At 49.0% G+C, this 14,499-nt stretch overlaps 1 protein-coding gene across 1 annotated transcript in view; it reads right to left on the bottom strand.

Annotated features, from left to right (window-relative positions):
- Positions 1-14,055, bottom strand: part of ADAMTS9 (ADAM metallopeptidase with thrombospondin type 1 motif 9) — an 82,905-nt gene extending 68,850 nt beyond the window's left edge. Inside the window, exons 1-2 of the mRNA XM_026074927.1 lie at positions 13,804-14,055; positions 12,272-12,434 (exon numbers count right to left, since the gene is read on the bottom strand). Of these exons, the coding sequence (XP_025930712.1) occupies positions 12,272-12,434; positions 13,804-13,806 (166 nt within the window). The 5' untranslated portion in view covers positions 13,807-14,055. The remainder of the gene's footprint in view (positions 1-12,271; positions 12,435-13,803) is intronic.
- Positions 14,056-14,499: the final 444 nt, after the last annotated feature.

The raw sequence follows: 14,499 nt of genomic DNA, 5'->3' as shown, positions 1-14,499 counted from the left end.
AAGCTCGCAGGGATATGTCCCGCGTAAAGCCCCTCCTGGACTTTGATAGTAGTGAACTGTTATCTTCACCCATCTTTCTGGCGTATAACTACACTCAGGGATGGTGCACATTCATCTGTAAAAAATTAAACACTAATGGCAGTGTACTGCTCGCAACGCAGGCATAAAACTCCCACCGGCTTGGACAGGACTTGCACAGAGGCCCTGCAAGCACTCCAAGTGCCCGAGGCTGCTGATACCTCGCTTGCAACATCGAGAGGGTCACAACAGAAATGTTTTTGCTGAATGCTGCCGCACGCTGCAGGTTAATTCAGCAAAAGCGAAAAACGCTCACGTCACACAAGAAAACCTCAATTTCACAGCGACGGCTTACTACTGTGACACCGAACACTGACAAAGGGTGTGATGCTTTTCCACCTGGTTTTGCATTTGTCCATCATGTTAATATATTAACAGAAAACAGGAAGCAAAATGGTTTGCTTGGCAATGTCTCAATTCTTGCAAATGACCTGAAAAACATTTACCTACACACGGCAGTAACTGGATGGGTTTAAGTAACAAAACACATTTTTAAATTTGCAGAAAAAACAAAACCCCAATGAGCAGACAAATGCTCAAGAGCCTCGCCTTTAAAACCATGCAAACTACAGATCAGTAACTACAGATTCAAGAACTAGGCTAGTCTTTGTACAAATTCAACAGTTAACACTTGATTAAGTGGCTAAAATGCTGCTGTAAGAATGTGTATTCTGATGCTTGCTTTAGTCAAGCACCACGGTATTTGCAGTGTCTTCAGACAGACCTGAAGGTGTATGTTGATTTATTTTTTGCTTGGTTTCTTCTTTTTAYGTGAAGCTTAAAAAAAGAGGCCCAGTCCTGTGACATTCACCATGACAGGGATATTCCCTCCTCCCGGCCTGAATTTTGATCAGTCATTTATGCTGGTTTTAACTGGGTACAATGTGCTATYATCAGATTTGAAGGCATCTTCCATCCCAACGCCATTTAATTGTGCTTGTTTAAGAAGCCTCAGCCCATTGAGCTGATTTACGGCCGATTCCCACTGATTAATGGACTTTGGATCTATCCCAAGGGAGAGGGCATTGGAGAATCAGGCACTAAGCGAGCACTTTGACTGCATAAAAGGGTGACAGGGCAGAGCCAGGGGCTGCTTTTGAAGTGGTAGCTATTGTTATGCTAAAACCCAAAATTAAAAGAAAGGGCGATCGCTTATCCCAACAGTTCTAATCCTTTCCATTTCTACATTAACTTGTCCTTGGAACAGAAAGCAATTTGCACAATTAAACAAGACATGTGACAATGAAAGTAATTTCAGTTCAGCTCCAAGTTCATGAGAGTTGCCCATAGCATGGGAGAAAAAAAAAAAGAAAAAAAAAAAAGAGGAGAAAGACGGGGAAAAAAAATCTGCTTCTCGAGCTAACAACATTAACATCCCCTCCCTGTTAAAAAATGAGCATGGTGCTTTCAAAGCAGCTTACTATCAAATGTTTCCTTAATGTGTGACCTAGGATTTTCACCGCAAAGTTTGCTCCTCAGTGTTTAGCCTATGACATTCCCAGCATTGCTCTGATCCGGCTAAACAGATAACAAAACTACAGTTTGGAAGTGAATTACTTATTGCACACCTTCATCAAGCAGATCAAAATTCAGCTGACCTCCCTTCGGGCAGTCAATCAGCTTGGGACCCGACTCCCCTGCTCCCAAGGAGGAGCCGCGGGAGTGAACCCTTCCCGGACGGTCCTGCACCAGCTCTGGTTATGGCCTGCAAGCCCGAATTGGCCACCTGCGTTTGCTGCAAGGGCGGCCACTGCAGCGACAGCCATCCCTGGCAAGGGAGACGCAGGGAAAAGACGGATTTTCTTCATGCAGAGGTCAGAGTGGCCGACATCAAACCATGATTTTTACACATTTCATCAGTTTTTGGTCACAGCCTGGTTTTCGACCTGCCCTTGCCTGTTGCCGTCAGGGGCATTTACACAAGAAGAGGAAAATTGACTCTTAGACCAAAATTACGCAGCCACAGCTATATTTCAAGTAGCATTTGCACACACCTGGGGTGGTTTGTTTGTTTAGAAGAGATTTACCCGAACTGAAAGAAAAACAAAATAGCGTTTTAGCAAAAATAAAAATCCTTTCTTGTCCAGAGAATAGATACAAGGTGGACAGCAACAACGCCTCTAAGGGTCAACTTTTGGGAAGAGAACAGTCTCATTTCCACACCGCTCTGATCTATGGCCCCTAGCAGATGCTAAGAAAAAAGCCCCTTTCGGTCGTTTTATGTTTTGCCCGTGCACACCAGATCAGAGAGCAACTTAGCATTTCATTTCATCCCGCAAAGGGCGGCATCGCTCACTGGTGTCTTAGGAGGCCTGAAGCGATGACCTGYGGGCAACAGACACTATTACTAGACTCTGCTTCTAAATCTCATCAACCACCACGGGTTGTAGGAAAACACAGTTTGGGCTTCCATTCAAGAAGGTTTTGTGTGACCCTGCTAGGTCTCCTGTAGCCCTCTGAAAGAAACCCTGTGTTTCCAGAAGGAGGGACAACAGCCACATTTACCATCGCAGACTAACAAACAGCTACATTTTCAGCTTTTCAGCTAAGCAAAGCAGTAAAGAAAAGCTCATGCTTTATTTAAACACTGCAGCATCTGCAGGGAGAATGAATCTTGGATGAGTTTGCATCAGGGCAGATTCTCATTTCTGTCGCCGTGGGCGTGAATTGCTCCTTCGTGGCCAGCGAACCCACATGTACACCAGCATAACTCAGAGCCGCTTCGTGGCTGGCAGCTGCTCACCCTGCTCAGACGAGAGCCGGCGATGGAAAGGTAAAGCGGGGAGCAGTGACCACCTCGCTCCGTACCACGCTGACAACCGGGCAGGATTCATCCTGCCTTCCCTGCAGATAGCTCCTTGACTGTGCATTCAGAGCTGCTGCTACAGCTAGAAATGGAAAAYAGCCTTTATTGACAGAGGTGAGATCAATGATCTAAGCCAGAAGGGAAATGAAAGACGTAGGCCAGCCAGGATTCAAAGAGAAAGGTGCTCTGTGACCCTACCCATCTCCCAGATGCCCATTCCCTATCTCCCTTTCTTCTCTGCATCTCCATCGCTGTGCCCCTCGGCTTCCAAGGCTGTGCCAATCCTGCTCCTTTCCCCGCAAAACTTCAGGTCTTTTCTACAAAATCCTCAACTTTCACTGCCCAGCACATGAGATTCCCTTTCCCAGTTTCTCAATGCGTGAGGAGCATCCCACCTGCCCACCCCACGGCCTTGCTATGCATCATACGATGCAGAAGAGGCCAAGGCGTGAGGTTTCAGCAGAGATGCTGAGCCCACCAACACCTTTTGGGGCAATCTTGGCCACTCTTCCTGCTTTTCAGATCAGAACGCTTGAGAACTACGTACTTGCAATTAGCACCAAACAACTGCCTGTAGGAAGAAAATATTCTCTGCTTTTACACCATATGAGCACCAAAGACCACACATACTCTAGACGTTTCCTCTCCCAGTGATATATGGGAGAATGCATTCCAGCTTTAAAGAATTTCCCTGTGCCTAGCATAAAAAGTTGTACCTGAAAGTCATCAATTTTGCCTAGTAGACAGAAACTAGTTTAATGAACAAAACAATAAATTCCCTCTTTAAGAAAGCTGATAGTCACATACGAGTTGAGCATTGGGCAGAAAATGATTAAAGATCATCTYACAGGCAAAATAACTGCATCTCACAATTGGAAGGCATTTACTGCTTGAATTGGTCCGGACATTATTTATTTGCTGGTCAGACTAAGTCAGCAATAGCAGAACAAAACAAAATAGAAAAAAAAAAAAGGATAAACCAAGGTGCAAAAAGCACCATCGAATTGGTACAGAATTGGTTTAAAGCATGCCTTACAGAAAGTTACTGTGCTGAAAATCACTGACACAAGTTCCATAATCCACTGGTTCATGAGGAAAAATAAACTAGCCCTACAGAATGACTAGAAAAAAAAAATCATTGCAAAATACCCATGCAAGCCATCCCGACTCTGTGAAAGGCTGAGCATTTTGCTGAAGTATGTCTCAATGTTTCACCTGTGGGCAGACACGTACCTGAGCCAGGCTGCGGGTCCACGGACACCGTGGCAGACGCTGGTGGCATTTCAGCATGTCAGGAAAATTGCCAGGGATACTGCGTTCTGCAGTCGCTGTGCTACTTGAAGCCGTTTGCTTGCAAAGCTTCAGAGGCTGCACTTACTGAACCACAAGTCGCCCGAGGATCCAAACTCCCATGCTTACTTGCTTGCTCTTAATGCATCTTTCAATGCATATCAGTTGCAAATAATTTATAAGTGCATTGCTTCAGCTTCAGCCACTAGGCAGTGCTGCTATGAAGGCTCAGGTAGTCCAGGAGACCATGCTGAGGAAACCCGACTGTGCAAAATGGTCCATTGGTAGGGTTAAAATCCAAAGTGCTATTCATGAGGCAGGCTAACGCTATCTCTTCCTCGCAGAAAGAGCTGCCCCATCACAAGAGCTGAATGAATGAGTCCGCAGAGAGACTGTCAGAGCAAGTGACTCTTCTGAACCATTCTGGATGAACGAGTCTTCTGCTCAGTGGCCTTTGTAATAAAATAGAGATTTCAGAAAGATGCCTTTGCAGGGGCTTAAGGGGGTGAAACAAAGCCGTGATGATTGACAGCTCTTCACTGCCACCTCTTAAAATAGTGTCTGCAAAACTTCTTGGAGCAAAGATGTTTTCTTGTTTTGATTTACAAAGTCAGTGTTGCCACATGATGTGTGAAGGCAATACAGACTTCACAGCATTTATTTGACATGGACTTCTCCGCTTGGAAAACACCGTGTACGGTGCATGTTCATTCTCCAGAATTCTCCAAAACCTGCCTGAAGTCCATTGTTACCTGAATGATGCTATTGTACTTGGGAAGACTACGAAACGCGTGGAAAAAAACCTACAGCACGTGAACACAGCAGGGCCAAATGTCACTTCAGACAGACAGATCTGTCTTTTACAAAGCACATCATTTCTCCAGTGGGTTGAAACCCAGTGCATACCATGTTCTGATGATCACAAAAACCTCACCACTGAAGTAATCAGAAGCTTTACCTTTTACCTTTTGTTTTATATCAGCTATTAAAAAATAAAAAAGTTCCTCATTTTGCATCCGGTGTAGAGCCATTATGGCATTTACGTTTGTCCTAGGGAAGACAGGATCATAAGTGTGCTGCCATCTACCATCATATCTAGTGGTACCTCCAACCACGAGGTCCAACCAAGGAGAACAACATGGAGATCACCACATCTTTGTATTGACGCTCAGTAAAAGATGAGGAAAAACATAACTCATTAGTAAGAAACAAACTTTGCCTAACCATTGGCCACAAGAAGAAGATGTTGTTCATGACAATATGGGCATATGGGAAGACAAGCCACAGAACAGTCGGTCTGTTTATTTTTGTTCGTATATGACACRGTGTACAGATGGAAACCGCCAGTGTGATATCTGACTGCCTGTCCCACCTGCCCTTCTTCAGCAGAYGTCCATACAGAAGATGTAAAAATAGCTGTAAAATTGCAAGTACTTTCACTCTGATTACAGGAGAATAATTCTGTTTACTTACCATGCCCGAGTCTCAAGAAATAATTAAACTAGTCTTCATTTAGCCACAGTCTCGGTCTTCCACCATTACAAAATTAACCTTTCTTACCAAAGGGATGATTGATACAACATTTTCAATAATAAGAGTAACAACCCGCCCTCCCCCCGCCATGTATACACCTTGCTTGTAACACATGAAGAAATTTTCAGAACAAAAGTGCAATTATGGGATCYGTAGCAGTGGCTGGGATTGAAATTTTTAACTGAAGCCGTTGTAAAAGTTTCTTGCACTTGCCAATATCACATAAGCTAGCAGAGACATTACAGCCTGTTCCCTTTCCCAACTCAGTATGGGAAATGCTCGTGTTTGACATCCCAGGCCCATTTGACTAAGGACTGGTTGACTGTTATGTGCTATTACCTCAGTAGGAAGCCAGAAATAGAATTAATTACATTAGCATATGGGACTTGTGATGTAACTTTCTCGTCTGCTGTTTTCAGCGGGGAAGGAAACCTGAAATAATTACTATCTGACCATGAACTACAATTCACTTCCTTAAAATGTGAAATTTCTCTGAGRAAAGAAAGAAGACCTGCAGCCAAAAGCAAAACTGACAGCTTAAACAGACCTTTGAAAAAGCTCAGAGATTGCTCAACCTGGAAGCAGACGCTTAGGAAAACCTCCCTGCAGATCTCCTACAAGCTTCAGGTATGCGAGATCCAGTAGGATGCCTGAAGAACCTCACGGAAACCAGACACCTAGAAAGCTAAATACTGCTGGATTAAAGACTTCTAAACCAAAATAAGGTCACAGTTGGAGGCAAGACAAACAGTCTAAAAGAAATAGCAAAAATATAAAAAACACCCTAGATCAACAGCTTGATCTCAGAGGCTCTGGGATTTCACCATGCATCACTTGCAAGAGCATGAAAATTGAGCCCTACGAAAAAGTCATTCGATGTTTCTGCCATCTCTCAAAACTTCTATGAAATAAGAGTATCACGCATATAAACGACCTGTAGAACAGRTAAGAATTGTTCACCTCTGGCCTGTTTGGCCGTGTTTAGCCCTGTTTATGGCCATTTTCATTTCTRACATCAGGCATACAACCTGAACTAGAGCTCGGATAGGAGCAAGAGCTCAACGCCCACCTGTACCGATGAGAGATTACGCTATGTGAAAACGGACGAGGTCAGGCTTTAGTCACGGTGCCAGACTCCCACCAAATCCGCCCCCAGTTCTCCCTCCCGGTCACGACACGGATAACATTAACAAGCCCGCACCCTGGGCCACCCGTCCCCGAGCGCCGGGGAGCACGGCGGCAGGCAGGACCACCTCCTGCTCGGGCCACGGGCTCCACCAGCGATTTCCGACACGGCGGGGCAGCCCTGGCAGAGCGCCGGCAACCATCTGTAAGAGCGGGGCAGGCTGGTGCTAATTATCGCACAGCGACGGGATTGCACGAAACGAGCTGGCAGCACCAGGCGTTCRGTTGCTCGAGGCAGAGAGCAGCCACCCCCTGCTCTGGCGACTCCCCAGTGCCGCGTTCGGCGGGAAGGGTTGTTAAAGTTCCTCTGAAAGGGTAATCTATTACAAATTACTCATTAATGCAACTGAAAAAAATCAGTGATATATTACCGATTATGTCTGTGTCACGCTAGCTCGGCGGCAGGACCTGGTTCACGCGGCAGATTCGCCTCATGCTTGTCGCAGCCGCTTTCTCAACACGACTGCCACGCACGGCGCCTTGAAACGCTCTCACGCGTACGAGGACGCTGACCTTGCCTTTTCGGAGCTACTGCGCGAGTCAGAGAGCAACCTGCTCCCCCCCAAGTAAACAGACTACTTCAGCGGGTTACAACTAAAYACCCTGCTGAGAACTGGAGAGCCTTCTGTGCTCATTTCTGGCGGGTCCTGGGAGGGCTAAGCCTGGAGACCGTGCCCAGCAGCCACTTGTGCAGGCAAAGCTCATCTTTCCTTGGAAAGCAACRTCCGCAGCCAAGTCACCGGGCTTCCCCATCTCCCCTGATATCCAGGCAATGCACAGGTAAGATCTGCTCTGTCCTGCATGAAGCCGAGYGCGATTCAAAACTTTTCCCACTGCAGCGGGAATTGCTGGAAGGCCTCTTTGCTGGCTACAACCCTTTGGCTCGCCTCCAAAAATGGAAAAAGCTCTAATCGTCTTCCTACTAGTTTGGCACCATCAGAGTGTTATTGCTGCTTCTGCATGAGGAGTTTTGCCCGTGGTGGATATTCCTCCTTTAAGCACTCTCATTAAGGAGCCAGGCCTTTGTGCAAGATCCTCAAATTCAGCCCCAAAGCCCCTGTCTAACATGAGCGTCAGAATGGGCACCGCTTACCAGCAACGAGAGTCATGGTAACAGCTAGCGCTTGCTATATATTTGGCCCTCGATTTATTCATCTCAGCCACAGCTGGGTCCCGAGTATGAAAAAGAACTATGGAAAATGAGGCAAAAGCAGCGTTGGGGGCTGGAGGGAACAGGGAGGCATTTAACTAATGAAGCTGGAAAGAAAACAGAGAAAGCACAAATCAAGAAAGCAGGAATGAGAACACAGTGGGAACAAAGAAAAAGCAGCCCAAAAGAGCTCATTCAGGAATCCTGGAAGAGAGACACTGTAAAAACTACAAGGAATTTGCAAAGTTTGGAGTAATGAAATAGCTGAGCACACAGCAAAGCCAGAGAGGTGGGGAGACAAGAACGCCCAACCCCTGCATTCGCACCCATGGCCACAGGGCAATCGTGGCTCAGTGGGCTGTCTCAGAGCAAGAGGTGGACAACAGGCAGAATTATTCACTAAAATTCAGTAAAAGGTTAAAGCTATTAAAAAAAATCCCAAACAACTAGAACAGAAGGGCTCAAGAGAAGCAAAAGACAAAAGTCTATGTGTAAAAATTGATCGCAATGACACAAAGAAGTGTCAGAAACATGGAGAACAGGAGAGGTAGCAAAACGACACAAGGAAAAACAGAGAGAAGGGGAGAAGCAAACACCAGAACCGAAGACGGCGCCGTTACAGGACAAAGGGGGTTTGTGAGCAGTTGGGTTCCCCCAAGTCCCACATACTTTAGTGAAACAATCAATCATTCAAATAAAACACTTCAACAGCAGAGTCGGGCCAGAAATAAAAACACAGAGATATAAGCACAGCCGAGGAACTCGTTTGAAGAGCGGAGATAGACAGGTAAAACAAAGGACGCAACCCAGAGACAGGAAGCTTCAGGGAACAGAGTGAGAGGTGGCCCGAAGTGGTTTATTTAGATGACAACTGGGGGTAGCTTCCTGTTTGCATCTAGAGGTGGATGTCTCCCTGCAAGACCAAACATTAAGGGTTTCACGTGGAAACTGATGGGTAGGTCTCCCCAGTCTGCTCTCTGCAGGAGGTCACGTTGGCCGGGTGAGCAGCTCCTGCCAGCCCTCCCCTCCAACCTGCCCCAGAGGACAGGCCAGCCCAGAGCAGAGGGCACAGCTATCCATTTCACTGCAGGATGCACTCAGGCTCTTTTTATCATCGGATTCAGGCTGTTCCTCCGCAGAGCTCAGGAAAACTCAGTTCTCGAGCTTTGCAATGAGCAACTTCCTTTTTTCCCTTTTTTTAGGACCAGAACTTCTTTTCTCTTCCTCCTCCACCTCAAAAAAGAGGATATTAACAATTTGGATCGGAAGAGCTTGCTATCATGAAGCAATGGGTGGTAGCAGTGCTGCACCTAATGACATCACGCAGCTGGCCTGGCCAAGTCTTCATCCTGTCAGTGCTATTCAGTAAAACGCAACTAATTATTCTGCCAGACGACAAATTGATTCACGGTAGTAACGTAAAGAAGRGAAAGAGGAGAAACTGCACCATTTCCTATGACTGAAACTACATTACCCATTACCCCAAGGAAAACTTTGTCAAAGGGTTTTATTACCGCTGTTGAGCTATACACCAGAAGGCTGAAGTACATTGCCAGGAGACCCGTGTGTTACGCTACAAAAGCTTATACGCAGAGCCACAGCTTGCATTCAATATCCATCAGCATTCAGAGGAGAAAGATCTTTTTTGCCAGAACATCTGCAGAATCTCTCACGTATCAGCATACCAAAACACAGTTATCAGAAACTGCTAATTAAAACTTAACAGAGTCAAAAGGACAGGTACCTATTTTTCCAAGCTGACCTGATGAAGGTGAAAACTAAAAATAACACCGGGGAGGCCACTGGAAATGAGAACGTTTACTCAATCTATCAGTCAACTCACAAGAGAAACTTCAGAAGTCTATAATTACGTCATCACGGTAAGGAAACACCACTCTGTTGTTTATTAATCATTTCCAGGAAGAACGCTATCAGAAAGACATTCTTAATAGCACCACTGCCTGGCAACATCCTCTCCCCCGCTCACTGCAGGATGGGTACTCAAGACTTCCCTAGCATTGAATTGCCACTTTGAGCGAATTTCAACTCTTGCCAGAAGCTTGCAATGCAAATGCAGCTTTTCACACATTGTTTGGACAAAAGGCTGGATTCACGCAACACCCTACAACCATAACAGACTCCCAAATTCTCATGAAACCATTCCCTCTGATAAGGGCGATAGATGTGGCCTGTCCAAAACAGCAAGCATTGCTAGATTTTTTGTTTTCCCCTATGCTCCAAAGCCACAAGGTACATTCTCTCCGCCAGACACAGCCAGGAGGGAAGAACGAAAGCTTCAGGATTCCCCAAGGTGCCCTGTACCTCCTCCATAAATGAGGCGACCAAGACTTGTTCACCAAACGTGTACAACCAAGGCAGTATTCCCTATTAAAAACTGGAACAGGGTGTAAAGGAGAGGGAGAGACTGCAGGGAAGGGAGGACAAGTAAGACTACCTGGAATGCTTAAACCCTTATTTGAGAGGCTAGACCTCTTCTCTCCACCACATGAAGCAACTGAGAAGAAAAAGGAAACACCAAAGACAAGCAAGAGGCAGCGTTTGTTGGAAAAGAGGAGAAAGAGATATACATAATGTGGGAAGTACAGTGGACAGAGTAATATTCTTATGAATAGTGATCCAGAAGAATAGTACCCTAAATGAACACTATGATACACATAACGGGGTGAAATACAAGGGACTGTTATAACTGCACAGCGTAAAGTCCACAAATGATTGTCAGAGCCCTCCCAGCTACCTTTGAATCAATGAGTCCCGTGATCTGCTGCTCCGTTCCTCCAAGGGCTACTGATGAAATGTGCCAGATTCCGTGTTTCTTTCCAACTGTTCTGAGTCTCCTGCATCTGATCTCAAAGAAGGGAGCAGAAACAGCTGGAAGAGAGAAACCAGAATGGCATAGTCCAGCAGCAACCCTTGGAAGAACAAACAATGATAGCCTTGTGAGAGGTACCATTGGCCCTCAGCACGTACGTTTGCATGTGGACACGTATCCACACGTCTTCTAGGAGAAAAAATACATGTCACTAGTGCATCTGCTCTGGCCAGTCGCAGAGCATCAGAGCATCTTCTGACTTAGCACATCACATGATCGGTGCAAACTGAACAGACTGACAGCTCAACAGCACAGCCGTGATCCACAGTCACAGGTGCCAAATGAGTCACGTGTGCTAAACACAGTCTACGGTTTGCACCGCGCTTCTCCTCAAGTGGCACCTTTACTCCCTCACTAACTCCACCTGCTTGCAGCACAAGAGCGGCTCTCAGCCTGTGTAAAGGAAGCCAGTCAAGGTCTACTCTGTTTAGGCTTTAAAGCTCCTGTAGATCTAGCTGCAGGCCAAAGGAGGAAGGCGAAACAGCAGGTGAAACAGGAGRCCTAAGGAGTAAGCTTCTTCAGAGAGAACTTGGGTATTTGCTGCCAAAGGAGAGGAWTAGTTGTGAAAATCAGGAAGTCAACTAAGCAGAGAGCAGCAGGAGGCCACTTCAGATAACAGGGGCAGTAGGAGCAGGGCTGTTGCTCACCAACACACATGAAGGGGAGATAAAAAGGCTTATGCTCTTTCATATGTGCAAGAACTAGAAATAGGGAGTGAGGAGGTCAGGGAGATAGCACTAGTGGAAAGAGGGCCATGAAAAAAAGCTTTGAAAATGAACCCTGGAAAGTGGTTAAAAAGGGGAGAACTGTCAGGGTTGGTGTTAGTACCTTCTTCTTTCCACTAAAAAGAAACAAGCCATTGCAACTCTCAGTCAACTTTGGGGAAGGAGAACTGGAGGCACAGAAAGACCAAGACAGAACAATGCCATTAAGATGACAGAAATGGAGTTTCAGGCAAAGAGCAAATCAAACCAGGACATCGAGGAATTATGATTAGGAGAAGCCAGAAAGCAAGTTTAAAACTCATGAGATATTTAAGACAAGAGAGCCAAAGGATCTTCCACCAGCCTATGGGATGAAATGGAAACAGGAACATTTTTCCTGACCACAACTTCCTTAGAAGTGGCTATTAGAAAGCAAAGGCACACCACATCTCTCACCAAGACAGCAGTACCATCAAGAGAGCCTGCTCCCAGCATACACAGTACCATTTCTAGAGGAGTCCCTCAACATCGCATCCCCGCTTGCTTTTGCCGCCAGTGAGCCTAGAGATATTTTACCACAAATTAGCTCCCTTTCCTAAGTGCCAAATCATTAAGGGAAGTAAGAAAATGAGTACCTGGAGTATCRCAGGTCTGCCCGTCCCCTGAAGAGTTGGTGTGAGGTGTTCGGTGTCGGTAGACTAGATGTGGCTTATTGTGCTCTTCTTCATACTCCTGTTCTTCAAGCGATAGCAGCGGCTCTACAAAATAGTCCCCATCGTGAGACTTGAACGTGCCTAGCTGAGAGGAAACAGAGACGGACAGGCAGTCAGCTTTGGGTGACGACAAACTAGACAGCAGGACTACCCAAAACAGGGGTGTTACCAACAGAGGCGTGCGAGTTTCAAAAGCTTCCTCCCAGTGCCCAACCCCTGCGAATGCACCACGGCACCCACGTGGGCAGTGCTGCACCCTGCAGCCACCCCACTGAAACGCATGCAAGGCAAGTTACAGGGAGCATGAGAGGAGGACACCTGCCAGACCCCATTCCTGTGCCACTGAGGGGATGCTGCAGCATGCTGCAGGCCTCAGCGCAGCCCCATCATTTTGTGCTCTTTTTCATAACCAGGGTATGCAAGAGCAGCTCTACCCGAGACAGACTTTAAAGGAGCACATAAGGGCCAGAAAGGATGTTCAGCTCACAAAATCCCTGCTTATGAGAAGACACCAACACCCCCAGTTGCACGTGACTATGAAAGCAGAGATTTTGGGGGGAAGCCTCATCTAAAACAAAAAAACACCCTGTGGCTGTCCTAAACTGGGAACCAGACCACAACCAGGACAAGCTGCTGGGAGGAAGGCCTGTCCCACCATACACGTGTGCAGCAGCCTGGCTCAGCCCTAGTGCAGGCACAACGCTGCCACATGGGGAAGGGGCTGAGCAGTGGCATGACCACGCTCACCCAGGGGAGCACCTAGACCTGGCAGAGGCTTTGGGTGCAACGCAGAGCCGGAGACCAGCATGGGATGAGCACTGCTGGGGAGCCCCCATGCGCACCTTCCTGTGCCTCTGGGGTGCAGGAACATCCCAGGACAGCTGTAAGGGCTGGGGCCAGCACCGCCAGCGTGCCCCTGCTCATGCCCTTCCCGTAGGCCATGGGAAGGTCTGGGGCCAGCACTGGAGAGCTTCTGTTCACCCCTTTCTGGGTGTTGCCAGCACCCCTAGGGCAAAAGGCACCAGGGTGGTGGGAAGCCTCAGGGGTCAGCGCTGCTGGGGACCCCCCGGTCGCCCCCTCCCAGGCCTCGCCGGCCCCCCGGGGTGCGAGGGGGCCCCTCTCCCCGATTACCTCCCCCCGCCGGGGTGCCGCTGGGTGGCGGGTTTGCCCCGAGGCGGGACGCAGCGGGACGGGGCCCCCGGCGCCGCAGCCCGACGGGGCTCGTCCAAGCGGGAAGGGGCGGGGAAAGCCCCGGCCCGGCCCGGCCCGGCCCGACCCGCTGCGCCCCGGCCCGCAGCGCCAGCCGGGGGAAGGGGCCGGCCCCGTCCCTCTGCCCACCCTCGCCCTGCTGCTGCTGCTCCTCCTCCTCCTCCGCGCTTCCGCCCCGGCGCGCCGCCGCCGGGCCGGGCCGGGCCAGGGCTGCCGCCGGAACCGGGGCCGGGGCCGGGTCTCACCATCCCGGAGCAGAGGCTGATGACGGCCGTGTGCCGCGGGCGGGCGTTGACGTGCCCCCGGTAGAAGCAGTGCTTCACGTCGGCGTCCGCCGCCTCCGCGTACAGCCGCCGCTGCTCGGCGCCGGGCTCGCCCAGGAGGCTCACGGTGAAGAGCGGGGCGATGAAGGCCGAGCTGGCCGTCAGGTTGAAGAGGAACTGCTGGCCGAAGGCGGAGAGCCGGTAGTGCGCCTTGGAGGAGGAGGAGGCGGCGGCGGCGGCCGCCGTCCAGGCGTCGGGGGCCGCGCTGGTGCTCCGCCGCCTCCTCCTGAAGTGGACATCGGTGGGGAAGGGCTCGCCAAACTCATTCACCCGGGTAGGAGTCACTATCTCGTACTCGCTGAGCTTCTCCAGCAGCTTCGCTRCGAGGGGAGAGAGGCACATGCCCCCTGAGCGGAGGGAGGACGAGCCCCGGCCCCGCCGCCCCCGCGCCCCCGCGCCCCCCTTACCTTGCCTGGGGTGCAGCTTCTGCCGCCTGCCTCCTGCCCTCAAGCCGTCGATGAAGAGCGTGCTCAGTGCCAGCGCCAGCGGCGCAAGCTGCATGGTGCTGCGCGCCGTCCTCAGAGCAGAGCCGCCTTCCCCCTATTCCTGCTTTTTTTTTTCCCCTTTCCTTTCCTTTCCCCCTTCTTTCGCCCCCTTTCTCCCCCCTCCCCGCCCCCC

The sequence above is a fragment of the Apteryx rowi genome, unplaced genomic scaffold (genome assembly GCF_003343035.1).
Source record: "Apteryx rowi isolate R43461 unplaced genomic scaffold, aptRow1 scaffold_4, whole genome shotgun sequence".
Classification (NCBI taxonomy): Eukaryota; Metazoa; Chordata; class Aves; order Apterygiformes; family Apterygidae; genus Apteryx; species Apteryx rowi.
This window is presented reverse-complemented; position numbering and strand designations above follow the sequence as displayed.